General features: G+C 30.9%; 5 protein-coding genes across 7 annotated transcripts in view; 2 read left to right on the forward strand and 3 right to left on the reverse strand.

The window, feature by feature from the left end:
- The first annotated feature begins 2,735 nt into the window (after window positions 1–2,735).
- LOC101494947 (pentatricopeptide repeat-containing protein At1g31920-like) lies at window positions 2,736–3,419 on the forward strand. Its single transcript, XM_004508977.1, has one exon. It carries the CDS (start codon window positions 2,736–2,738, stop codon window positions 3,417–3,419), a length of 684 nt encoding a protein of 227 aa, XP_004509034.1.
- Window positions 3,420–4,899: 1,480 nt separating this feature from the next.
- LOC101495275 (pentatricopeptide repeat-containing protein At3g29230-like) lies at window positions 4,900–6,846 on the forward strand. The gene has a single exon (XM_027337164.2). It carries the CDS (start codon window positions 4,975–4,977, stop codon window positions 6,697–6,699), a length of 1,725 nt encoding a protein of 574 aa, XP_027192965.1. The 5' UTR covers window positions 4,900–4,974; the 3' UTR covers window positions 6,700–6,846.
- A 692-nt stretch (window positions 6,847–7,538) lies between these two features.
- Window positions 7,539–9,285, reverse strand: LOC101507544 (expansin-like B1). The gene is made up of 5 exons (XM_004508933.4): window positions 9,075–9,285; window positions 8,871–8,977; window positions 8,505–8,686; window positions 8,173–8,305; window positions 7,539–7,883 (listed from the first exon to the last, which is right to left on the reverse strand). The coding sequence occupies exons 1-5, from the start codon at window positions 9,211–9,213 to the stop codon at window positions 7,680–7,682; spliced, it is 765 nt and encodes a 254-aa protein (XP_004508990.1). The 5' UTR covers window positions 9,214–9,285; the 3' UTR covers window positions 7,539–7,679.
- A 4,197-nt stretch (window positions 9,286–13,482) lies between these two features.
- LOC101507858 (phragmoplastin DRP1E-like) lies at window positions 13,483–19,329 on the reverse strand. The gene is made up of 15 exons (XM_004508934.4): window positions 18,947–19,329; window positions 18,793–18,856; window positions 18,392–18,499; window positions 17,625–17,726; window positions 16,832–16,882; window positions 16,657–16,718; window positions 15,969–16,059; window positions 15,786–15,850; window positions 15,423–15,617; window positions 15,192–15,311; window positions 15,028–15,098; window positions 14,548–14,773; window positions 14,368–14,418; window positions 13,920–14,285; window positions 13,483–13,808 (listed from the first exon to the last, which is right to left on the reverse strand). Exons 1-15 carry the CDS (start codon window positions 19,073–19,075, stop codon window positions 13,680–13,682), a joined length of 1,830 nt encoding a protein of 609 aa, XP_004508991.1. The 5' UTR covers window positions 19,076–19,329; the 3' UTR covers window positions 13,483–13,679.
- A 3,654-nt stretch (window positions 19,330–22,983) lies between these two features.
- Window positions 22,984–25,370, reverse strand: part of LOC101508172 (probable purine permease 11) — a 4,073-nt gene continuing 1,686 nt past the window's right edge. Inside the window, exons 1-3 of one of the 3 annotated variants that reach the window (XM_012718163.3) lie at window positions 24,771–24,965; window positions 24,546–24,613; window positions 22,984–24,238 (exon numbers count right to left, since the gene is read on the reverse strand). In XM_012718163.3, coding sequence (XP_012573617.1) covers window positions 23,109–24,238; window positions 24,546–24,594 — 1,179 coding nt within the window. In that variant the 5' untranslated portion in view covers window positions 24,595–24,613; window positions 24,771–24,965 and the 3' untranslated portion in view covers window positions 22,984–23,108. Of the gene's footprint in view, window positions 24,239–24,545; window positions 24,614–24,770; window positions 24,970–25,370 lie in introns of those variants that run through there. The other 2 variants (XM_012718162.3, XM_073364061.1) reach the window with 2 other exon arrangements.

The raw sequence follows: 25,370 nt of genomic DNA on the forward strand, positions 1-25,370 counted from the left end.
TGAAAATCACATTTCTTAAAGAAAAAAACCAGCTATAAAAATAATGTTTTTGAGAAACTACTAAAAATAACTTCTCATTTAAATTTTCTTTTTAGATTATTTTTAAATTGACTCATTTCTTTTTCAAAATCTGTTTTTTAGTTTTGAAATTTAAAAAAATTAAAAACGTATTTGATAACTGAGTTTTATAAAAGTATTTTTGAAAATATTTTTTTCTTTATTGGTTTAAAATATTAAAAAACCAAAAGAACTAATAGATGTTTTTTTCTTTAATTTAACATTTTAGTTATATAAAAAAAAGCAGAACTAAAAAGACACAGAGAAGAGAGGATTTTTATTAATGGCAAAGCTGTAATATCTTCAATTTTTTCTACTTTAATTCAGTTTGGTTTAAATGCATTTTTCGTCTTTTTATTTTGTCTAAAATTTATCTCAATTTTAAATTTTTTTTTGTCCCTTATTAATTAATTCTTGTAATGTTTTTGATCTTCATTATTTTTGATAATACGACATTTTATGACATTCGTGATTTAGATAAAATATTTATCATATAATTATCATTGTTACTAATTTATTTAAAATGTTAAAAATCAATTTATTTTTATATATTAAATTATTTAAAATTAAAATTTTAATAATTATTTCAAATTAAAATTTAAAATATATATATATATATATATATTTAAAATATATTTATTTTATTTAACATTCGTAATAATTTAAAATTTTAAAATGTTTATATAAAATATATTATATCCTTTTAATTTTATTTTAAACATTTTAATATTTTTATTTTTATTTAAATTTATTAAATTATTAATATTATTTAACATTTATTTTATTTATGAATTAAATTTTATAATATTTAAAGTTTTTTTATTTTATCCAAAAATATTTTAAATTTTAAAATATTTATATAAAAAATTTAAATTTAAATTGTTTTATTTTATTATAAAAATAAAATAAATAATAAAATTATTTACAATAATAATTACATAAAAATCATTTTATCCAATTCTTAAGTACTAGTATCCACATCATTAATGAAAGTGTCATATAATAAAAAATAACCAAAGAAATTTTTTAAAAATTTGTCAATAAAAAGACTAGAAAATTAATTTTAGAATAAGATGACAAAAGTTTACTTTTAACAAAATGAAAGAAGCAAAAATGCATTTAAGTCATTATTTTCTTTCTTATGAGATATTATATCATTGTTTCATATACATATGAAATAAATTTAATTTTATGTACTTTTGGCTTATTATACGTATGAATACATATTATTATTTAATATAATTTTTTCCTGTTGGACTTACCTCAATCAATTCCATTGTGTCTTTTACTTATTTAATTGATCTATTTTTTAATAATAAATAATATAAAAGTACTACTATCTAAGACGAGAGTCAATTACATAAAAGACTATAATAAAAAATTAGCAACAATATAATCCATTACAAGGGAGGAAGTTAGAAATTAAACGTAAGAGATCAAATTTAAAAATATAATTTAGTATAGAAATAAGAAATTTTTAAATGCACAACATATAAAAATTAATAAAATATATTCAAAATTATTATCATCATATAAATATTAAAAAAAACTAATTTTATTATTTTTAAATTATTGCTCATCGTTATTTCATAAAATTAAAATCATCAATAATTATATCTACAAAAGAATTTATCAACAATTCCATCTTCAATATAAACAATCATATAATCTTAAATGTGTCAGCAATTTACACGGTACAATTACATAGTTGTTAAAAAAGCTTTCAAAAATATTTTATTTCTGTTTTTATGGTAATTTTTTATAGCAGAAACTTATTTGTGCTTAAATATAGGGGTGTACGTTGGAGCACGTCGACCTGCTAACCTGATCACTCAAACCCAATTCAACTTGATTTTTATTCATATCCGATCACTTTTGGGTCCGATCCAACCCAACCCGTTGAAACCCGCTTATATTTGGTTCGGGTAATGAGTTTAACAATTTAAATCCCGTTCGTAGATCGGATTCGGTAATTAGTTATATATTTTTTTTTTAAATTTTGTTTGACAGTCTCAACAGTCCAATATAATTTCATTACTTTCTCCTTTAGATTTTCAACTTCTTGAAGCTGCGCCGCCGTCCACCTTCTTCTTTTGGTACGCATGTGCTTGGAACTGTTATAATTTTTTTGAAGTTGACATTGCTTAGAATTGAAGATTGTTGGATTTATTTTTGTGTGTAAGAGTTTGATTATTTTTTTAAATAATTGAATGATGTGATTGAAATTTTATAATTTTTAAAACATTTAAGTATTAAATATATTTTCATTCAATATAAACTTAAAACTTAACCCAATCTAAAGATAATTGATTGGATCAATATTGAATTTTGTCAAAACCGACTCAACCCAACTCACATACAACCCTATTTAATGTATGATACACTACTTAAATGTATGTTACACTTCATCACTCAATAACATATTTTGTTTGTACTTTTTTAGCAAAATCTTTTATTTGTGCTTAAATGTATATTTTTCCAACTTTTTTTACTTTTAATTATTTAATATAAAAAACATATTTAAGAAATTAAATTACCAAATAGATGGTTTTATTCTCATTTAAAAAACTATGAGAAACACACGATTAATCTCATCATTCAAAAAGGATTTTGTTCTGCGACTGTTGAGCATCATTAGTTAGTTATATTTAAAGTAATATTGTTAGCGCCAAAAAAAGATGGCAGTTAGGTTGAAACATGCATGGACATGCAGCAGCAGACAATGGTCGAAGTCCGAGGAACAACTCTTGTCGGCGCTTCAATCATGCGACGGAATCAAACAGTTCAACCAAGTTCACACCCAACTCATCCTCCACAATCTCTTTCAACACCCTTTTGTCGCCACCACAGCCATCAAGAAACTCTCCTCCAATCCACGCACCACCCCACGCGCCACTTCCCTCTTCGACCAACTCCACCATCCCGACGCTTTTCTTTGCAACACCATCATCCGTTCATATGTTCGCACTTCCAATTTCAACGCCGCTTTCCATTTCTATTACCACAAAATGATTGCCAGGTGGGTCCCACCCAATCACTACACTTTCCCTCTCATACTCAAACTCTGCTCCGATTGCGGGTCCCAACGAGAAGGTGAAAAGGCTCACGATCGAGTAATCAAATTCGGGTTCGATTCCGATTTGTTCGTCTTGAACTCGCTGATCCGAATGTACTCCGTTTTCGGGAGAATTGACTATGCCCGAACACTGTTTGATGCGAGTTATGTTTTGGATTTGGTGAGTTACAACACCATGATCGATGGGTATGTGAAGAATGGTGAAATTGGTGTTGCACGGAAACTGTTTGATGAAATGCCTCAAAGAGATGTTTTTAGTTGGAATTGTATGATAAAATGCATTTAAGTCATTATTTTCTTTCTTATGAGATATTATATCATTGTTTCATATACATATGAAATAAATTTAATTTTATGTACTTTTGGCTTATTATACGTATGAATACATATTATTATTTAATATAATTTTTTCCTGTTGGACTTACCTCAATCAATTCCATTGTGTCTTTTACTTATTTAATTGATCTATTTTTTAATAATAAATAATATAAAAGTACTACTATCTAAGACGAGAGTCAATTACATAAAAGACTATAATAAAAAATTAGCAACAATATAATCCATTACAAGGGAGGAAGTTAGAAATTAAACGTAAGAGATCAAATTTAAAAATATAATTTAGTATAGAAATAAGAAATTTTTAAATGCACAACATATAAAAATTTATAAAATATATTCAAAATTATTATCATCATATAAATATTAAAAAAAACTAATTTTATTATTTTTAAATTATTGCTCATCGTTATTTCATAAAATTAAAATCATCAATAATTATATCTACAAAAGAATTTATCAACAATTCCATCTTCAATATAAACAATCATATAATCTTAAATGTGTCAGCAATTTACACGGTACAATTACATAGTTGTTAAAAAAGCTTTCAAAAATATTTTATTTCTGTTTTTATGGTAATTTTTTATAGCAGAAACTTATTTGTGCTTAAATATAGGGGTGTACGTTGGAGCACGTCGACCTGCTAACCTGATCACTCAAACCCAATTCAACTTGATTTTTATTCATATCCGATCACTTTTGGGTCCGATCCAACCCAACCCGTTGAAACCCGCTTATATTTGGTTCGGGTAATGAGTTTAACAATTTAAATCCCGTTCGTAGATCGGATTCGGTAATTAGTTATATATTTTTTTTTTAAATTTTGTTTGACAGTCTCAACAGTCCAATATAATTTCATTACTTTCTTCTTTAGATTTTCAACTTCTTGAAGCTGCGCCGCCGTCCACCTTCTTCTTTTGGTACGCATGTGCTTGGAACTGTTATAATTTTTTTGAAGTTGACATTGCTTAGAATTGAAGATTGTTGGATTTATTTTTGTGTGTAAGAGTTTGATTATTTTTTTAAATAATTGAATGATGTGATTGAAATTTTATAATTTTTAAAACATTTAAGTATTAAATATATTTTCATTCAATATAAACTTAAAACTTAACCCAATCTAAAGATAATTGATTGGATCAATATTGAATTTTGTCAAAACCGACTCAACCCAACTCACATACAACCCTATTTAATGTATGATACACTACTTAAATGTATGTTACACTTCATCACTCAATAACATATTTTGTTTGTACTTTTTTAGCAAAATCTTTTATTTGTGCTTAAATGTATATTTTTCCAACTTTTTTTACTTTTAATTATTTAATATAAAAAACATATTTAAGAAATTAAATTACCAAATAGATGGTTTTATTCTCATTTAAAAAACTATGAGAAACACACGATTAATCTCATCATTCAAAAAGGATTTTGTTCTGCGACTGTTGAGCATCATTAGTTAGTTATATTTAAAGTAATATTGTTAGCGCCAAAAAAAGATGGCAGTTAGGTTGAAACATGCATGGACATGCAGCAGCAGACAATGGTCGAAGTCCGAGGAACAACTCTTGTCGGCGCTTCAATCATGCGACGGAATCAAACAGTTCAACCAAGTTCACACCCAACTCATCCTCCACAATCTCTTTCAACACCCTTTTGTCGCCACCACAGCCATCAAGAAACTCTCCTCCAATCCACGCACCACCCCACGCGCCACTTCCCTCTTCGACCAACTCCACCATCCCGACGCTTTTCTTTGCAACACCATCATCCGTTCATATGTTCGCACTTCCAATTTCAACGCCGCTTTCCATTTCTATTACCACAAAATGATTGCCAGGTGGGTCCCACCCAATCACTACACTTTCCCTCTCATACTCAAACTCTGCTCCGATTGCGGGTCCCAACGAGAAGGTGAAAAGGCTCACGATCGAGTAATCAAATTCGGGTTCGATTCCGATTTGTTCGTCTTGAACTCGCTGATCCGAATGTACTCCGTTTTCGGGAGAATTGACTATGCCCGAACACTGTTTGATGCGAGTTATGTTTTGGATTTGGTGAGTTACAACACCATGATCGATGGGTATGTGAAGAATGGTGAAATTGGTGTTGCACGGAAACTGTTTGATGAAATGCCTCAAAGAGATGTTTTTAGTTGGAATTGTATGATAGCTGGACACGTGGCGGTTGGGGATTTGGTTGCTGCAAATGAACTGTTTGAAATAATGCCTGATAGAGATGTTGTGTCTTGGAACTGTATGATAGATGGGTGTGTAAGGGATGGGAATGTTTCTCTTGCTCTTGAGTTTTTCAATCGAATGAAAGAGGTTGTTATTAGGAATGTGGTTTCATGGAATTCGATGTTGGCATTGCACGTGCGGATGAAGAATTTCGGTGAGTGTTTGGGGTTGTTTGAGAGAATGATGGAAAGTGGGGAGGCTATGCCAAATGAGGCTACTTTGGTGAGTGTTCTCACTGCTTGTGCAAATTTAGGGAAGCTGAGTTTGGGTTTGTGGGTTCATTCTTACATTAAGAGTCATGATATTAAACTTGATGTCTTGCTTGAAACTTGTCTTCTTACGATGTATGCAAAATGTGGGGCTATGGATTTAGCAAGAGATGTTTTTGATGAGATGCCGGTGAAAAGCATCGTGTCATGGAACTCTATGATCATGGGGTATGGATTGCATGGAAATGGGGTGAAAGCTCTTGAAATGTTCTCGGAGATGGAGAAGGCGGACCAGAAGCCAAATGATGCTACCTTTGTTTGTGTGTTGTCTGCTTGTACACATGCTGGAATGGTCATGGAGGGTTGGTGGTACTTCGATCTCATGCGTCATGTTTACAAGATTCAACCCAAGGTTGAGCACTATGGTTGCATGGTTGACCTCCTTGCTCGAGCTGGTTTTGTGAAGAATTCGCAAGAGCTTATAGAAAAGGTCTCTGTAAAAGGTGGATCTGCTTTGTGGGGTGCACTACTTTCTGGATGTAGGACTCACTTGGACTCGGAACTTGGGGAGAATGTAGCTAAGAGACTTGCTGAGTTGGAGCCACTGGATATTGGTCCTTATATCTTGCTGTCAGATATATATGCTGCTCAAGGGAGATGGGGAGATGTTGAACGTGTGAGATTGATGATGATAGAAAAAGGGTTACAAAAAGAAGCAGCATCCAGCTTGGTTCATCTTGAAGATTTCCAATCTAAGTGTATTGTTAATAAATGATTCGGTGTATAGGAAAAGGATAGTGTACTGTACTCAATGGTTGCTGATTTAGGATCAGGGATGAAAATATACATTGGAGATTCAATTGAGAAAGAAAATATCATACCTAGATAAATAGTAGATTCTCTATATTACCCGGCACAGACTGTTGGGAGAGAAGCGGAATGCATGTTAACTGTTAAGGAGTGAGATCTTGAGGTGGTAATTATGGATGTGGGGGAAAAGGTGTCAGGATAGAGACAGCCATTGATGATGGTGGGTTGCATATTATTGAAGATGCAATGATGATGAATTTCTAAGGATGTGAAGGAACAAAAGGATCTAGCTGATGCTGCAGAAAGTCCAGATTGGTTACCGCAAAAATTTTGGTTCTGGATTTACTTATGAAGGATAGTTGATTTGTTTGAAGAAGATTTGACTTGCTCAGTGTTTTGCATAAACAAGCGGTCTAACATAAAATCAAGCAGTGATAATTCATTTTATTAACTTTGTTTCACCCTTCATGATTTAAAATTTCTTTTAATATATTAATAGCTTTGTAAAAGTTTATTTGATATACACTTACACATGTAACAATGAATGTAGCTTTAAGCCTTTCAATCAATATCGTCATAGTATTTATTTATATATATGCATATATGTGACTTCTCTTTGCTTGCAGAGGTATAATGGTGGACCTTTCTTTAATACTGAGTGACAACTTTGAGTATTTGGTATTGGTCTATTGTTATGTCTCTTGTTTAACTTGTGATCAATGATATGATAAGTTCAGTGGCTTAGTTATTTGCTAAAGCCGCGAAGGAAACCTAGCTATATTTATTAATTTTATTTGTATATGATTGAAATCGAAAAGAGTACTTGATATTTCAACTTATTTCTTTCTTTCATAACAGGATAATAACATGAATAAACAATTTGACTTATTTCTTTCTTTCATAACAGGATAATAACATGAATAAACAATTTCTTTTACTGCTTCTCTACTGGTCTACTTGTACCCCTGCGTCATATGTGTCTCCAGCCTTCCAGTCTTCTGGTATGTTGTTAACCGGAACAACCCATGTATCTTCTCCATCTTCAGTACTAAACAACATCCTTAAAGACAAAGGTCCACTCGGTGGAGAGGTAGTTGTCCAGACTGCACCGTGATCCCGATCCAGTAACTTGCAGACAAAGTTCTGAGTCTGCAATTGGAAAAAAAAGGTAAGCTTGTTAAAATTCTTTTTACCTAATTAATAAAACTTCTCTTTCTTAGTTTTCTCTATTTATTTTGTAATTTTTTTCCTTTAAGGATGTTGTTTCAGTTGAACGAAGAGTTTCAATATAGGAAATCGGTATATGATCTTAAATACTCAAATTTTTACCATGTTCTTTTTCACCAAATATCTGTTTGAAAATTTTAGTTTATTCAGATTCAACTTAAAGATTAGACAAAAATTACAACTTTTCACGGTACAAGGAAGTATATAGTACCTCGCAGAGCTGCACAGCAGTTATGTCTCTCTTTCCTTGCTGATACCATAGGACAAAAGCCAAGTAATGAGGGTTGCTGCTGCTTTCATCAATCTTAATAGTAATGTTTTTATTTGGGTAGCTACATGAAACACTGGAGATATCGACGAGAGGCCTTGGTTAAGTTTACATATATAACAAAAACAGGAAAAATTGATGCATGGAAAAAAGGACAATTCCATGACTCAAATTGTGGCTTTTTAATCATACGATAATAAATGTTGCATCATTCAAGACTCTCCTTCACAGCAAAAGTTGATGCATGCATGAAACTGTGTGGAAGAATATCTTACCGTCTGTATTCAATATTGACTACACCAAGAGCTAATAGAGAAGCAGCTGCATCCTTGGTCTGAGCCATCCCACCAAAGGCTCGTTGGCTAAGAATGAAGTCAGTGTTATCACCTGAGCCTTGGTCAGTTAAAACTATAGTGACACCGTTGCTTGAGCAATAAACGCTGTTGGCACACCTCACCTGGAAAAGGATAAAAAATACAACATAATGAGACATATTACTTTCAAAGCTAGAACACATAATGTTAAGTTGCAGACTGTTGTTGAAGTTATATTTGTGAATGTCAAAGGACCAAATGACAGAACTACCAAAAAATGTTGTTTAAGTGTGTTAAAGTGTAATATATGTATAGGTGTGTTATCACCTGGTAACAAGCGCCACAGCCAACTCCATCTCGATAAAGATTAGATGCAGCCGATACATCCCCACCATTAATGGTAGCACCAAAGGAACCGAATCCACATGCACCAGCTGAAATGAATTCAAAAGGAGCATATATATGAGATAACATATTTACAAATTTCACTTCATGATTGCAGTTTTGTTATCCTTTTATTAGTTTTCTTACCATCTGTGCCATTTTCGTCAGAATTTGGGTAATATGATGCACGAGATTGAACAAAACAATCGGTGCATGAAGTATCTGCTAGAGTCTGCATGAAAAGGAAGGTGGCAAGGAGAACAAGATACAAAAGAGAGAGTGCCATGTAGGACAGAATGGATAAAGCAGTCAGAACTCAGGATGGTAAGGAGAGCTTATTTTGCATGGAGGGAACTGGATATCTCCTATTTATAGAGAATCTGGTCAATGTTAGTATGTTACCAACTTTGACATTCCAAACATGAAAATAAAAGTTATTGACATTGTGCATAAAAGGAACTTTGATTCTATTGTCTCTCGGCTACTTGCTTAGTCTACATTTCTGACCTCTCAAAATTTGCATCACTTCCACTTTCCATTTTAGATATGTTTTGCATCGATAGTGTGAAGTTAATTTTTATTGACAACCAATCACAATTTGCCAACACATCAAATTATTGCATAACTACATTTTTTTCAGTATTTTTATTTTAAAAATGTATAATATGATATGGCAAATTGAAGTGTTGTGATTGACTCTCAGTGTGAAAAAACTTTATACCGGTAGTATATAATCTTTATTCTCTACGTTTTATTCTGGTTAGCTGTAAATGATATTTCCACACCATTTCCTGTACATAGATGTAATTCTGATCAGCAAGACCCACACTAATGGATATGGTCCCCTATGTAACAAATTGTAGTTAGGCATTCTAATTATTTATGTTTCAGTCAGAAATATCGTTTTGTTCTTGAATGATAAACTCATTTTCTTTTCTCAATATCATGCGTTATTTATTTATTTTGTTCTAATATCATGCATTATTTTCATTATGTATTTCAAAACATAAAGTGAACACGAAGTATATGGCAAATAATCTTGTGTTTAATATCATTAGCCAACATACACGAGCAAGACATTTAATTATCAGAGCCATTTGACCTTTGTTCACCTAACAAATTGGCTAAATCAAATATTGAGTTGTACTGAATTGAAAATATGAAGGAAAAACATGACTTAGAACACAAGGAATTATAAAGAGTTAGGCCCTTGTGCACTTTGATGATCCTATCTATGTTAGGCATATTTTTTAGAGTTCCCACTTGGTCAAATATCACATAAGGACCTTGTTCCCTATGAGGTGGAAGGTGCTTAGGAAATATCCATCTAATTTGGATAATGTGTTTCAAAGTGCCTTACACTGGTCACAAATTCACAATGCTAAATGAGCAGCCTCTATTGGCATGATGAGAAAATGACTTGTTCCTTTAGATATTCCTCCTTAATCTTATAAGCAATTTTGCTATGCCATTTAAATGTAACGTCATACATCATGGGAGTTCTTGTCATTATAGTGATTTTTAGAAGCCAATATTTCTTCAAATTCATGGCAACCACCTCACGTGGCTGCTAAGTTTATAATCCTTATAGTATTTAAATATAAGAAGAAAAAAAAAGTAATTTCTCATCTCATAATAATTGAAATTGGCCTAAAATAAACATAACTTTAATTTATTTTTATCAATATTACTTTCTAATTTATATTATATGCATCGTTTTTAATTTATTATTCCTTCACTTTATATTTATGATAATTGAAATCATATTAAAATAATTTGGTAAAATTATATATTTTTTTCATTTATTATATTTTCTTAATTTACATAAAATGATTAAATGCGATAATTATTTTGGTAAGAATAGTCTATATGTATTTGATTTAAATTATCTTTTATTTTATATTTAAAGATCTGAGGGAGTATATTAACTGTTCCAAAGAGAGATTCTTAAGAAAAGGTTGAAAAAGACTGCATGAAGGAGGACCCTTGAATGGAACCACCTCAGCTATGACGTGGAAACCATTTAGGGGCATTGGAGTCTGGACCAAGCGTGCCAAATTGTAATCAATTCTTATCAATTGAGGCAACCCCAGCATTTTCATTTTCTGCACAAGTTGTGCAGATTTTGAAGCTTAAGATATTTGTTCCTGAAAAAGCATATAAAGGAAGAAGTGAAAGTTGATGGAAAATTAGGCAATTAGCTCTGTAAAACAATTTTGAATAGATACTGAAGCCTGCCAACTTTATAAATGGATTATTATTTTAATGAATATAATGATAATTGTAATAAAATATACTACTGTATGATATGACTGTAGTTAACAAATACCCCACCTGATTTTGAATATACGAAAAAACTGAATCGATAAGAATAAGAATAGATAAGAATAATTGTATTTAGTCTAAATTTTTATATTAAATATATATATATATATATATATATATATATATTTATTTATTTATCCAACTTTCTATAAAACAGGAGGGAGTAACTACTACTCTATCATAAAATATAAATATAAATGAATAAAAAAATTAATATATTTAATTTAAAATTAAGATGTAGTAGATCAAGTTTTTTTAATCAAATTTTTTTGGGCGAAGAGAGTATGACAATGGGTCATGAGAAAAATTCATCAATGGAATTGGCACTGTATAGTTAAGTATGATGTCATCACACAAGTCACACCACCTTCTCATTAAAACACTATATCTAAAATAAAATGTATGTACTATTTAGTATTTACAAACTACGGATAATATTATCCAACTTTCTATAAAACAGGAGGGAGTAACTACTACTCTATCATAAAATATAAATATAAATGAATAAAAAAATTAATATATTTAATTTAAAATTAAGATGTAGTAGATCAAGTTTTTTTAATCAAATTTTTTTGGGCGAAGAGAGTATGACAATGGGTCATGAGAAAAATTCATCAATGGAATTGGCACTGTATAGTTAAGTATGATGTCATCACACAAGTCACACCACCTTCTCATTAAAACACTATATCTAAAATAAAATGTATGTACTATTTAGTATTTACAAACTACGGATAATATTCAGAAAAATAAGTTGTTTTCCTTTCTGAAAGTACATAGTCAGACACCAAAAAAACAACAACTGTTTACCCTCTAAAAATATATTCTCTCATATCACTATTATAAATTACAAAAATCAATATTATCGTGGCAAAAATTAAATGAATTATTTTTATCAACAATTAAGAAATAAATACTATGATAGCTTTTATTAAGAAATTCTGCATTGTAAAAAGTTGTCTAATGGACGATAACAGATAAGAGGCTTATAATTTCCACTTCAAACAATTGAAGTATATGAGAGTGCGGATAAAATTGAAATGTGATGAAATGTTCTCTTTTATGGAGCAAATTGTTATTATAATTTGATAATTCAACAAGTTTTTATGCAACCTACAGAAAAAACTCAATTGGTGAGCCAAATAGTTTTTCACTATTTTGTTTGACCAAAATAAACTTGGAAAAATAAAGAAGAAAAAATGTAGCATCATGAACGCAAGAACTATACACATCATTCAGAACGGATCATGATCCTTTGCTGCAAGAGTGTGTGCAGCACTCTCTATCTTTCTCTACTCTTTATTCTCTCCCATAAAACTAGGTGAAAATGCAACATTGCAGCAAGTGATCCAATTACATTCAGGCCTCATGGATTCAACCGAGAACAATCATTGTTTCTGATAGGTTTGGGAACCGACACCCCAAATTAAAAAGATAATTACTATGAAGATTATTTTGGGGATCTTGTGTAAAATCAAAGAGTGGTTGCATAGTAGCAATGTGAATGGTAGTAGAGTTGGCCATGCACCTATGTGTTGTATCGAAAGAACTTTGAATGACTTATGTCTGTCTATCTTGCTAATATTTTGTATCACTATGATATTGATATAGATTTTATTTATCGATAAAAAGTAATGTGAATGGTATATTATTAGAGAAAACTTGATTGAACTTGATCAAGGTATTATTTTATGGCGGCTTCCATGTTTTTCTTGGATAAAAGTTTTGAAATTTTCAATAAAAATTACAAAAGAATTTTTCTTAAAAACAATAAAATAAGAAAATTGTTACTTGTATAGTTATTCTTAATACAATGTGATAATTCTCAAGACCTCAATATTCAAATTCACCATGATTTTATTAAATTATGCTTAAATAAATAGAGAAAAAATTATGCATAAAAAACTTGATTACATTAAACATTTAGAGTGTAATATATTAATTGATAAGAAAAATAAATAGAAAGATAATAAATTCATAAATAAGAGGTAAATATAAATCCCTTTATAAGTATTGAGTTGAAAGATATTTTCTACTTTAGATAGACGTACTATTTCCTCACCTTAAATTTATTAATAATAACAAAAATTGTCGTAGCCTTGTTTGGGGAAACAACCATCCCCCTAATTTTAAGAGCCTTCTAAACTTCATTGAGGAAACAAAAAATAAACTCCCTGTTAATTTATCAATTTTCATTTTGGGCATTTGATGAATCAGTTAAAAGCCAAGATTTTCTAAAACGCATTATTCACATTGGCCTTAAACAACATGTGCCACTCAAGCTCTGAATCAAACACCAGAGTAAAAATAAGCATAAAAAACCAATGAGCATAATAGTTGCGGCCAATAGTCTCAAGCTCAGCTATTATATCACTGTCATTTTTTTCTCCTAAAATTTATCTTCATATACATTCATCAGGATTCATCTCATCCCGACCAACAAACTGCATCAATCTCATCTCTTGCAGACCTATACAACTCCAGCCTCTTGGCACATTGCTGTCTCCTTTCCATCAACACAGAATCTTCATCCAGCATCTGTGCGAGTTGCATTTCCTGAAAAATAAATGGCCAAAATTAGTCCAGAAATATTGAGTATTAATAGTGCAGATGAATAAGAATGCAATATGATATGATGGCATATTTTATGTACGTGTGGATTTATACCTCTTTTTTGCCCAATTGTGTGTAAAAGTGATCTAGTAAAGATCGCTTAGCTTCCCTCACTTGACAATGAACGACAGCCTTTGGAATGCTATTCCTCAACGTTTCTGATACCATCCCAACATAAGATAAAACATTTGAACCAATCCTTTGAAAGTGTCCATCTCCATCAACAGAGGCGGGAGCTGGGTTCCCTCCCTTGTTGACGACTTCCTGTGGAAGTTTACGGAAGAAATCAACGGTGATATAAGAAGATTCCATTTCAACTAGTCGTAATGTTGTCTTTTTACTGTCTTCACGGAATCTCTCTAACGCCTCGTTAGCTGCTGCAGCTATTTCGCCTTTAAGAGTTGGAAAGCGTTTCAATTCCTGCAACCATGCATTTTCAAAACTCACTAATAAGGCTAAAATCACATTTATTTTTTAAAAAGGACAGTATGCCAACTCAAACCTCGGTTTCTGCAATTGACTTTCTTACAAGTTCCTTCAGCACGAAATGAACCTGTGCCACAGGACAACATATATAAACTAAAATAGTAAATATCAATAGCATAAAACATGATCAATCATCATGAAGAAAATGAAAAAGGAATCAGTGAACTATTTAAAGCAGAAATGAATCATCACTTACAGCATCCACAGAAGCTTGTGCAGGACCTTTGAAATAATTGAGAGAGCTCTCCAGAAGGCGTCGGTAACCTTGTTCAGGAGCAATTAGATGAGGTTGGTATCCATCTGCCTCAGAAATCACGCTTTTCACATTTTGTAGCGATAAATGACGGTCCAGTGGAATCTTTCTCAATGCAGCAGGAAGCTGGTAATCGAAAACTACATAAATTCGGTCACCACCCGGTCGCCTAGGAAGGGAACAACACAATCAAACTAGAAAGGTTAAGGTTTTTCCTTCCCACAAGTATTAAAAAAATGGGTTGTGTTTTCAAGAGTTTCTTAAAGAATCAAGTATCAACTCAAGCATCAATTTGCTTATATAACAAAACTAAAGCGCCCATTGATATATATCACATATGGTTGCCAGTTTAAACAAACAAACCAAAAAAAATAGGGGCAAATAATGATCTCTACATCTAAGCCCCAAAGTAAGATTTCTTACCCTCCATCTAAATGCTCCTTAAATACCCGGTCAAAAGCGCGGCATAATTCTAGAATAGTGTACAGTTGGGCCTGACAAAATCAGAAGAGGTTTGATGATAAATATCCTAATAGGAATTATTTCAACTTGAATAGATATAGCAGATAGCACAAAATAGTCCTCACCCCAGCATCAACGGAAACAGGTCTACCAAGGTGGGCCAACTCTGCTTCAAGGTCATCAATGCTTCTATTAATGAAAGATGCAATCGCTGGAATTCGAGCTCTTATCACAGACTCTAGATGCTGAAACCAAATGAGTTTTTTAAGTAACCAAGTAAATATGGAAATTTACAAGAAAAAAATAGCCAAAAAAATGCCCGCCCAACACTATCTAATACAAGGATAAATAGAAACCTTTGAGAGAATCCTCGCTAGATATTCCGAACCCATTTTACTGGCCAAGTGTGCATAATCAGAATTGGAGGTAAAAAATTCACGCTCTCTTTGCCGAGCAGCAATCATATCTACTTTCCTATTAATATCTTCCTGAGAACGGTTTACAATTCCCACCCAAGGATTACGAAGACGATATGATCTTCCCTCAAGGACCTACAACATGACAGAATGGGAACGTTAGCTACTCCCAATAAGCAAAACTATTCTGTACCCGTGTTGATTAACATTCATAGAAAAATCCAAAAAAAGTTTCATCACGGAGCCAAATATATAATCTCACTAGTTTACTGCAGAATGCACTAGAAAAGCTAAGATTCTTACATCCAAAGCATTTGTTCCTCTGTCCATCAAATCAATCTTTGTCAACACACCAAATGTACGTTCACCTAGGCAGAAAATGTTTTGTTTGCATAGTCAAGAAAAATGCAATAGTCTTATAAGAAAATAAATGCATACTATTTGTATAGTTCAAACATGATTGTGAGCAAAATGCAGCAAGCATACCGGCAGGGTCAACTTGTCTGGAAACCTTGACGGCATCGGATGTCGCTACATCTTGATTTGCTGGAGTAATGGCCAAAATCAAGCAATTAGGCTGCAATGCACAGAAAACAATTAACGAATAGATAGATAAAAGGATTAAAAGTGCAGCCACACATTCACAATTATTATTATAACTATCGCCAGTCATCCCTGGCAAAGTGTGGAAGGTTGGAGGCTAGACTCTAGGGTCTGTGTCAAATTGACAACTACAGTGGTTACCATAACACCAAAAGCCATAGCTGGTGGAAATAGTGCAACTTTGTTTCCCCAAGGATATTTAGAGCCTCATCTAGTTTTTAAGGAGCTCGCCCATTATAAATTTATGGGTTTCATAGACTGCGATGTTATGCCCGTGAACCCTGGGGTAAGGCTGACCAAATAAAGCCAACAAAACTGAAATGCAGAAAATATTTAGTATGCAACTTACATGTATTACTGTTTTAAAAAAAATATAAAGACGAAATTACTTGATTAGAAAATGAGAGTAAGAGATTGACTTCAGTCATTCCCATTAGATTGGAATGAGCAACCTATTCTATATTCTTTTTCAATCATAATAAACAGAAATCATCAGATTTTTCAAAACAGATCATGGGAAATTCTGTCTGTAGCAGTGTGGATAAAAGTATGTCTTTCAAGTTTTAACTACCTTATCAACATATGAGTGGATCAAGTTCTCAATGTCTTGAACAATACTTTCTGGCTGTCCCTCTGACAAAATAAAATAAAAATTAACAAATAAATAGTAACTCAAAATGGGAAAAAGGAAATGGTAATATGAAATAAAAGATTATTTGTGAAAATTTGATGAAAAGAAAGCATACCTACAGCAATCTTTGTCAAACCGGGCAAATCTATCAGTGTTAAATTGACAACTACAGACAAAAATAATATTAATAAGAACAACAACATTAATCAGACGAATATCACAAAAACAACTTCGAAAATACACAATCCATATACAGACTGTAACTACTCCCACAAGCAGAGGGAAGATCACACATATACAATAATATTAGAGGATGTACAAACTATCACCCCCAAAAACATCAGAATGGGTGATTCCTAATTACCAAATTTCTTCTGACTTAGACAGATAGTAGTGCTAGAGCAACTTAAAAATGCGTAACACAATTCAATAAGAAGTAATGTACAAATGGAAAAACAGAATCACCCATAATTGATAAGCAAGGAACTCAGCATGTAACTAAAAATAAAAAAGAAAATTTAAATAAAGCAATAAAATAGCAAAAAGCGATTAGCACTATCAAGTTTTCAGGGGATGTAGGAATAGTATGGACTGATTACATATCAGTGTTGTCAATAGCAGATTGCGGAAAATAGTGATTTATTCAAATTCCGCTATGCTACAGTAGTACAATGCTATAGTGCCACTATAGCAACTATTTGACAGTATTTTGTACTAAATAGCGTATCGCGGAACAATAGTGATTTGTTCAAATTCTGCTATATTATAGCGCTATAACGCTGCTATTTGACAACACAGTTACATACTATGCAAATGTCTTACTGCAGTTTGGTGGCTCGAATCATATCTGAATGAAAAGTAAGGGATGCATGGCACTTGAATGAAAAGTAAAATGAAAGCTCCTTTACCATTTGGTGAGTAGATGCTGAGATGAATAGGAACAGGAGATATCTGATTTGATTTCCCAGTCATTCTATTAGTTTCATCTTCAATTTCCTTTCGAACCATAGCTACAAAAGATAATGAGAAATCAAACAAGCTGAAAATAGTTTCCCAAGAATATGAAGAAAAACATATATAGACTCCAACATATGGATTGCTCACTGTTTCTGAGTAATAATCCTAAAAAAGTAGTGGATGTAATATGAAAATAATTTCACCAGTGCCGACTTGTACAACAGGTACCACAAAAGAAATAACACTAGCAGCTAATATCAGTTGACTAAGAAATGAGTCCACTCCAATCAAAATAGTACAAGATAACCTTACTACCTTAGTAAAATATCCTACACTGTCAAAAAAAGAAACATGAATCCTCATGTCATCAAAGTACTCCAAAAAAGGGCAAGTTTTGAGTTTTTAATTTACCAGACAACTATAGGGAAATGTAGAATGCTCATTACAGGCTAACTGGCTTAGACACTGAGTTTAAGTTAAGCATACAGACTAACAAATTAATAATACCATGCAATGTAGAAAATAATTAGTTCTTGTGAGAATGAAAGACACTGAGTCCAAATTGTACACTTTGAAAGTTTTTTTATTTTTAAATAAATAAATAAACAAATGCATGCAGGGTTGTACTGTGGACTGTGGACTGTGGTGAAAGAACTCTCATTTCCAAATCATCCAATGCAGATTCAAATTCAAACATGCATTGCATGAGAAGACATACAGAAATCAGTAAACCGTTTCTTCGGCAAGTGCAGAAATTCTGCATAGTCTTGTAACCCTTCCTCTATTCTGTGCAACTGCAACACCAAAGGCCTCCGCGTCACAATCCCTAAACATCACTTCAAAATGTTAGCAAATAAAAAACAAAACCAAACACAATTCACCAAAAATTGCTATAAATATCAATTTCACCACATTTTTTCTTTCATTATTCATAACATCCTTCAATATAAATTTTCCTTATATCAATTGTACAGAAAAAAAATGTACTAAACAAAAATCTAACACTTTTCCATTTCACAGCTTTCTCAATTCTCAGCAAAAAAAAAAAAACAGAATGAATATTAAAAAAAGAAATTCAAATTCAAATCAACGGTGAAAGTACCAATGACGATTATCTACCTGAGCCGCGAGGAAGAAAATCACGGCCGACGATGCTTTCTAACACCGATGATTTTCCAGAACTCTGCAAAAAATGAGAAGCAAAAATAACGAAATGCGAGGAAGGTGTTGAAGAAATAGTGAAAAGTTAATCGAATTTAAAAGAGAATCGAACCTGACCGCCGACGACGGCGACAGAGGGAAGAGATTCCCATAGAGAAGCAGAAGCGTGGTCGGCACCGTGATCACCGAGGAGCGTGCATGCTCGTTGGATTCGGTTAACGAGGGAGATCAATGTGTCCATTAGTGAGGAAGGAGAAACAGAGGTTTTGAATGTGAAGAGTAAAGGAAGCAAGAGAATGAGAAAAAGAGGAAGGAGAAGAAGAAGAGAAGCTATTTTGGCTGCTTCTTGTGTGTGTTTTTCAGTTACGTAATTAAGCACTTTTGTGATTTTTGAAATTGGTTTTGCGGAGAAAGAGGAGCACGTAAGTGAAGTGAGGAGAGTATCGTGGACTTGAGTCACTATAATCCTTTTGGAGCTGAGCTGTTTCCGTTTCTGCTTTTTTTTCGGTTACGAATCGGTAAAAAAAAATTATTTGTTGTTAGTTTTATCTTGTTATTTACTATTATGTCCTTTCGTTTTCACGTTTTACTTTTAAGGTCTTTTGAACCTACTTCTGGCGGGATACCCTCTCACTAAGATGCATTTTGCATTAGTCCACTGTGTCTGTGGTCCATGCTCTGTCACTTGAACTTGGCTTTGCTTCTGTCTTTTATTGTTGTGGGAATGATAAAGTATAATAATAATTTATTAAAAAAAGTGAACTAATAATAATATATGAAAATTAATAATTTAAAATATTAAATTTACATTTCTAAATGTCTTTCAAAGATAATACAGTATTTTTTTTTATTAAAATAATACAGTAATAATTTGATTGTGTCAATTACCAAGATAAAAATATTTGTTTTTAAGCAACAAGAAACAAATCCATGATATATGCAGCCTAGCCAAAAGTCAAATTTGGAATCACATTTTTAAATTTGTTCTAGGTCTTAGAATTCATCTCACATATAGCTTAATATATACTCCTTCTAAAATAAAATACAAGTAGCAAATATAGTTCATCTAAAAGATATTTAAAAAGTAAAGGTATTAAAATACATTAATTTTTCAGTTATTTTATTCTTGTTCTTGAAAAATTAGTGCATAAACATTTAAAGAGGCAGTTACTCCTTTTGAACAACTCTTCACTCTTGTCACCTTTGATTCTTATTTTAGTAACTAAATAAGCTTACTAAATGAAAAGGAAAGGCTTTATAAAAAAAATGCAAAAAGCAAGGTATCCACTGTTTTAAATCTGAATTTTTTTCTGGTATAATATATCTGAATAATTTAGGTGTAAGTGTTTAGAAATATCACCACCGCCATAGTACTCTGTCCTGCACATTCTTATTTCAGCAAAAGTGCATAACTCCAATAGTCTTAAATTATCACAAAGAATAGCCTAATCCGGCAAATTTATCTGGAAAGGTTATTGGCAAAACACTTTTCTTAATCAGCCAACAAATAATTTATTGATTAAAAATACAAAAGAAAAAAAAAACAGAAAAAGAAAAAGAAAAAGAAACGAAAAACGAAAAACATAAATAAAGAAAAATATAAGGGACAACATCACAATCCATATTAAACAAATTTAAGACTATCTCTAACTTGAGTGTTGTAATACTTAACTTTAAAAGAGAGTTTTTTTTTCTTCCTCGGCTTGTACGTTTGTGATTTAGATATTACCACTGTAAATCCATCTTTAATAACATTATCCTAACTTGTGCTCCTTCAATTATACAAAAAAAAAAAAATTAAAATTTGTTCTTATGTGTTTTTAAACATTGCAGTTGCTTATGTAAAAAAAAAAAAAAAAAACAGATATATTGGAGTTGCTCTAAAATTTATATGGCTTTTTTTTTTCTCTCAACCTTCTAATTTTTTCAAAAGTATTAAAATATGATAATATGGAGTTTGATAAAAAGAACTTAAATACAATAAATTATTATTTAAAACAAAATTTATGTTTAATTGAAATTTATTAATCACTTGTGTTGAATGTCAAATTATATTTTTTATAAAAATAAATTATTATTTGATTTTGTATATTTGTTTTAATAGTACGTTTTATGAACCGCCAATGGACACCTTTATTTTCAAAAACGCAAGAGACATGCTTGCACTTTAGTTTTAATTTAATTTGAATATAAATGATGGTTTATTTCAGCAACAGCTTAGTGTGGTGACAACTTGTCGCGTTGGCATCCAGACAACAGGAAGCGGAGCCATAAGAATATAAGAAAAATAAAATAATTACAAAATATATAGATATAGTAAGGATATTATAATCAATCATAAATTAAATATATTGTAATAATAATTTTTAATTATAAAACATCTAAATTCATTTGACCGTATTATATATATTAAGAAAAAATAATAAATTAAAGAAAATGAAGAATAATAACTTAGAATGATATACATAATATTAATTAGATGATACAATTGAAAAAATAATAATTAAATTTACATTAAAACTAAAAGTGACATCTTCTCAAAAACAATTTTTTTAAAATGTGTTAAATTATTGTAGAATTTATGAATTATACAAAATAATGTTTCAGGCTTTCAGCTCCTTTTCAGTGGGAATAAACAGCACGGAATCAAGTTAGATTTTGTAAAACTTTAATTTTATGGATAAAAAATTTAAGATTTAAACATGATCTATAATTTATCATAGAATTTTTAAATTTGAGGTCGACTTAAATTAAAGATAGATATAACATGTTAGTTTATTTAAAAACTATTAGTGTAAGATATAAAATACCACAGGAATACATTAAGTTGAACCCTGCCAAAAGCAAAGTAAAGGATGGGAATTTTAATTGGTTTGATGAAGTAAAAAATGAGTGGAGTAATAAGGGGAATCCAGTTGATTGAACAAATGTTATGATCCATTTGCTATTACCAACTTTTATTTAGTATAAACTTTCCAAAAGAAGTGCAGCAGATTGGCCTGCCAAAATGAAGATTGTATAGAGGGATACACGAAACCATAATTTGTAATCTTTAAATCTTGAATTAATGTTGAGGTTAAGTGATCATACTTACATATACTTACGTTTATGTGTGAGTTGGTCACTTTTGTGTCATCTAAAAAAGAGTTACCATGAGTTTTTATTTTCTATTAAACAGAATTAGTTTCTTGCATTGCCTCCAATTACACCTTAGCCCCGAGTTCAAATTTTTTTACTTTTTTAATAATTACTATAATAATAATATAAAAAAAGCATGAATATTAAAATTATATATATATATCAAATTTCCGTATAATAAAAAACAACTACATTTATAATTTTGACATTTACACATTTAAATAACAATTTTTTTTTAAAAATAGCATAAAATTTTTGTAACCTACAATTATTATTATTATTATTATTGGTAAATTGTAAATTACAGTATTTATTTTTGAAATTTAAAAAATAAATATCATCAATATTAAATGATTATCCATTGTTCTAATGGCTAACAACATAAAAAATGAGAAACGGAGAAAAAAAGATAAATTAAAATATGTAGTAATATATTTTAATGTTTATGTGAAAATGCATGTCATTTGCATTAGTTTAATGGTCAAATTTTGTCAATTTTACTTATGTGTTGTGATAGACTTTGCGCGGATAATTACTGAGGTGATAGATGAATAATGGTGTGAATATAAAAATTGAGGGTGATCAAAATATAAGACTATTAGTGAAATTTTTAAAAGTTCAATATGCCTCTATTCATTGTTACTCAAATTCTATTATCAACAGCAATATGCATGTTAAGTTCAACTTTGATTTTGATAAAATAATATATGTTAATAACCCGGAGATTATAGATGTAGACGATTTGGTTCGTCCAATGAATCCGACTTAGTTCATAAGCAACGGATTGAATTGACCCGATCAAAAATCAGGTTGATCCATGTGAATGTAGTGTACGCAAACTAATGCAAAGCCACATCAATATATGAAAAATTGTTCTTTGCGTATTTGTCTTGACATTAGTATCATGCATTTAGCTTAGTAATTTTCTATTCAAACGCAGCTTCTATTATTTGTATTTGGCATAACATATAAGTTGTTTTTCTAAAAGAAAAAATAAATTCAAAGCTGTAATTGGTCATAAAGAAAGATACAATTCTCAAAATTGCAAGAGCAACAAATTCCTTTGTTTTACCTATAATCTAAAACTAAGTTCCAAAAGAAATTGCTATACCTTCATCAATAGTTGGTCTATTCCATCAGCAAATTTCTACCTCACCCCTTGAAACCTCAGGAAGATGAGTTTTATTTGCCTTGGCTTTTTTGTCATCAAGATAATGTTGATAAATATAAGAAAGAAACCCCCATATAGCTAACACCAAAGCTATAAACTTCACCCCATTGATCTTATCATGGAAGAAAATAACAGAAAGGATAGGAACTACAGGCAAAACAACTGTACCTATTACATTTGAGAACAATGAAGATACATCTAAAACTAATCCTATCATACCAATTGAAGATATTTGCCAAGTCACAGCAGTCCAAAACAAAGTCATTATATATGACACCTTTCCATTTTCATATCCCTTCATTTCCTCATCCAAACTTTTCCATTCACCACTTGCAAACAATCCAACAACACAAATACAAGTAGCAACGAAAGAAGGGTAAAATTGCATGTTCAAGATAGCAGAAAAGGTTTCCTTTTTTATAACTTTGTCAAAAGAAAGCTGAACAAGTGAGAGGTATAAAGAAAATGCAGCAGATGCACAAAGAGTGAAAATGAATCCGAGTACTCGTTTATCTCTAGGAAGATTCGTTGAGTCCTCCTCGGAATCGGAATTGATGGCAAGCAAGGAAGTTGACATGGTAAGAAGGACTATAGAATTGAATATCAATGCTGTGAACTTTTGGGAATTTAGGAAGAAAGAAAATAATGCATTGAAGGCTAATTGTGTTGCACATAGTAGAGAATATGTTGAAAGATTAAGATAAAGAAGTCCATAGGAATACATTAAATTATCCCCTGCTAAAAGTAAGCCAAAAGCTATGTAAAGGGAAATCAAAGTGGAAAATTTTGGTCTGGTTTTTCTGGAGGAAGCATCATTGGTGTGTATGTTATTAGATTTGGAATGTGCTGTGAAGTTAAAGAAAAGTGGAAGTAGTAAAGGGAACCCAGCTGATTGAACAAATGTTGCCATCCATTTGCTGTTACCACCTTTGTCATAATATAATCTTCCCAAAAGTGTGGCTGCAGATTGGCCTATCAGAAGAAAGATTATGTATATCGATACGCGAAACCACCATCTGTAATCTCTGAATCTTTGATGTTGAGGTTGTTCAGTGATAGTTGTGTTTCTGTGTGAGTTGTTCACTATTATTTCCTCTGAAAAATATATAACAAGAAATTGAGATTATAACTATGACTTGTATATGTTTTTATATGATTTATTGGAACTAACTATTCAAACTTGGCTTAAACTAAATAATAGAATTCATCTAAATTAACCACGTGGTTAATGAGGTTCAATTAAGAATAGAATCGTTTCAGAAAACCTAAATTAAAAAAAAAAAAAAAAAGTATTAAGCTGAATTGAATTATCTAACTTTCTACAATTAAAAATAATGGTGGTGTGCGAAGAATAGCCAATTGCATGATGAAGTAAGCGAGTTTTAATTGAGAAAAAACAAACCTGTTGTAATAGTAGCAGTTTGTGAATGCAGGTCCTGAACTATCTCCATTGAAAACAAAGGGTAAAAGCTGTGATATGATATGATAGGAATTATTATAACATCATCGCTAATTGCAAGTGGAGTTTTCAAAGTACATGATTGTGCAGCCGATTTTGAAATTTTGATAGATATTATGTAGAAACCAAGTTTGACTATATTGTGAGATAATTTCTCGTAACACTTACTTGGTGATGAGTGGTTGTTGTGAAATTGATAAGCAAGCATTCACATTCTGAACACGTTGAATCTTTCTCTTAATTTATTTATCGCTGCCATGTAAATTCGGCGTCGAACTCGTTCCTCAGTTTTCAAAAGATAAAATAAAGTTCTGAATGCGTTATTTTAGTTTTTTATTGTTCCCGTATTTGATAGTAATCACTCCAAATTATATAATAATAATAATAATAATAATAATAATAATAATAATAATAATAATAATAATAAGGGTTAAGTATATTTTTAGGGACGGTCAAATTTTATCATTTCAATTTTAGTTCTTATGAAATAAAAATGTAACTTTTAATTTCTACAAAAAAATTTCAGCAAACATTTTTTGTCTATGGAATAAAATATGTTTAATTGATTTTAAACTTAACATTTTTGAATGATTTCTTATAAGGAATGTTTAGAACATTGTCCAAAAAAACTAAAAATAAGAATAATAAAAATATAAATTTAAAAGTCAAATTTTAAGTTTTTTTTATAGATGAACTTTTTATATTATTGTAAACATGTTTGAAAAAATTAATTTAAAAATATATTATAACTTAATAATAAAGACTAAA

The sequence above is a fragment of the Cicer arietinum genome, chromosome 7, assembly GCF_000331145.2.
Source record: "Cicer arietinum cultivar CDC Frontier isolate Library 1 chromosome 7, Cicar.CDCFrontier_v2.0, whole genome shotgun sequence".
NCBI lineage: Eukaryota > Viridiplantae > Streptophyta > Magnoliopsida > Fabales > Fabaceae > Cicer > Cicer arietinum.

Excerpts from the sequence above, each read along its gene's own strand:
- LOC101494947 (XM_004508977.1), top strand. The coding sequence starts at position 2,736 with ATGGCAGTTAGGTTGAAACATGCATGGACATGCAGCAGCAGACAATGG.
- LOC101507544 (XM_004508933.4), bottom strand. The coding sequence starts at position 9,213 with ATGGCACTCTCTCTTTTGTATCTTGTTCTCCTTGCCACCTTCCTTTTC. Across the intron at positions 8,687-8,870 it reads GCTGTGGCGCTTGTTACCAG|GTGAGGTGTGCCAACAGCGT; the intron begins GTGATAACACAC and ends ATCCTTTTCCAG. Across the intron at positions 8,306-8,504 it reads GTCAATATTGAATACAGACG|TGTTTCATGTAGCTACCCAA; the intron begins GTAAGATATTCT and ends CGATATCTCCAG.
- LOC101507858 (XM_004508934.4), bottom strand. The coding sequence starts at position 19,075 with ATGGACACATTGATCTCCCTCGTTAACCGAATCCAACGAGCATGCACG. Across the intron at positions 15,099-15,191 it reads CTGTTTCCGTTGATGCTGGG|GCCCAACTGTACACTATTCT; the intron begins GTGAGGACTATT and ends TGATTTTGTCAG. Across the intron at positions 13,809-13,919 it reads CACAATTGGGCAAAAAAGAG|GAAATGCAACTCGCACAGAT; the intron begins GTATAAATCCAC and ends TTTATTTTTCAG.
- LOC101495275 (XM_027337164.2), top strand. The coding sequence starts at position 4,975 with ATGGCAGTTAGGTTGAAACATGCATGGACATGCAGCAGCAGACAATGG.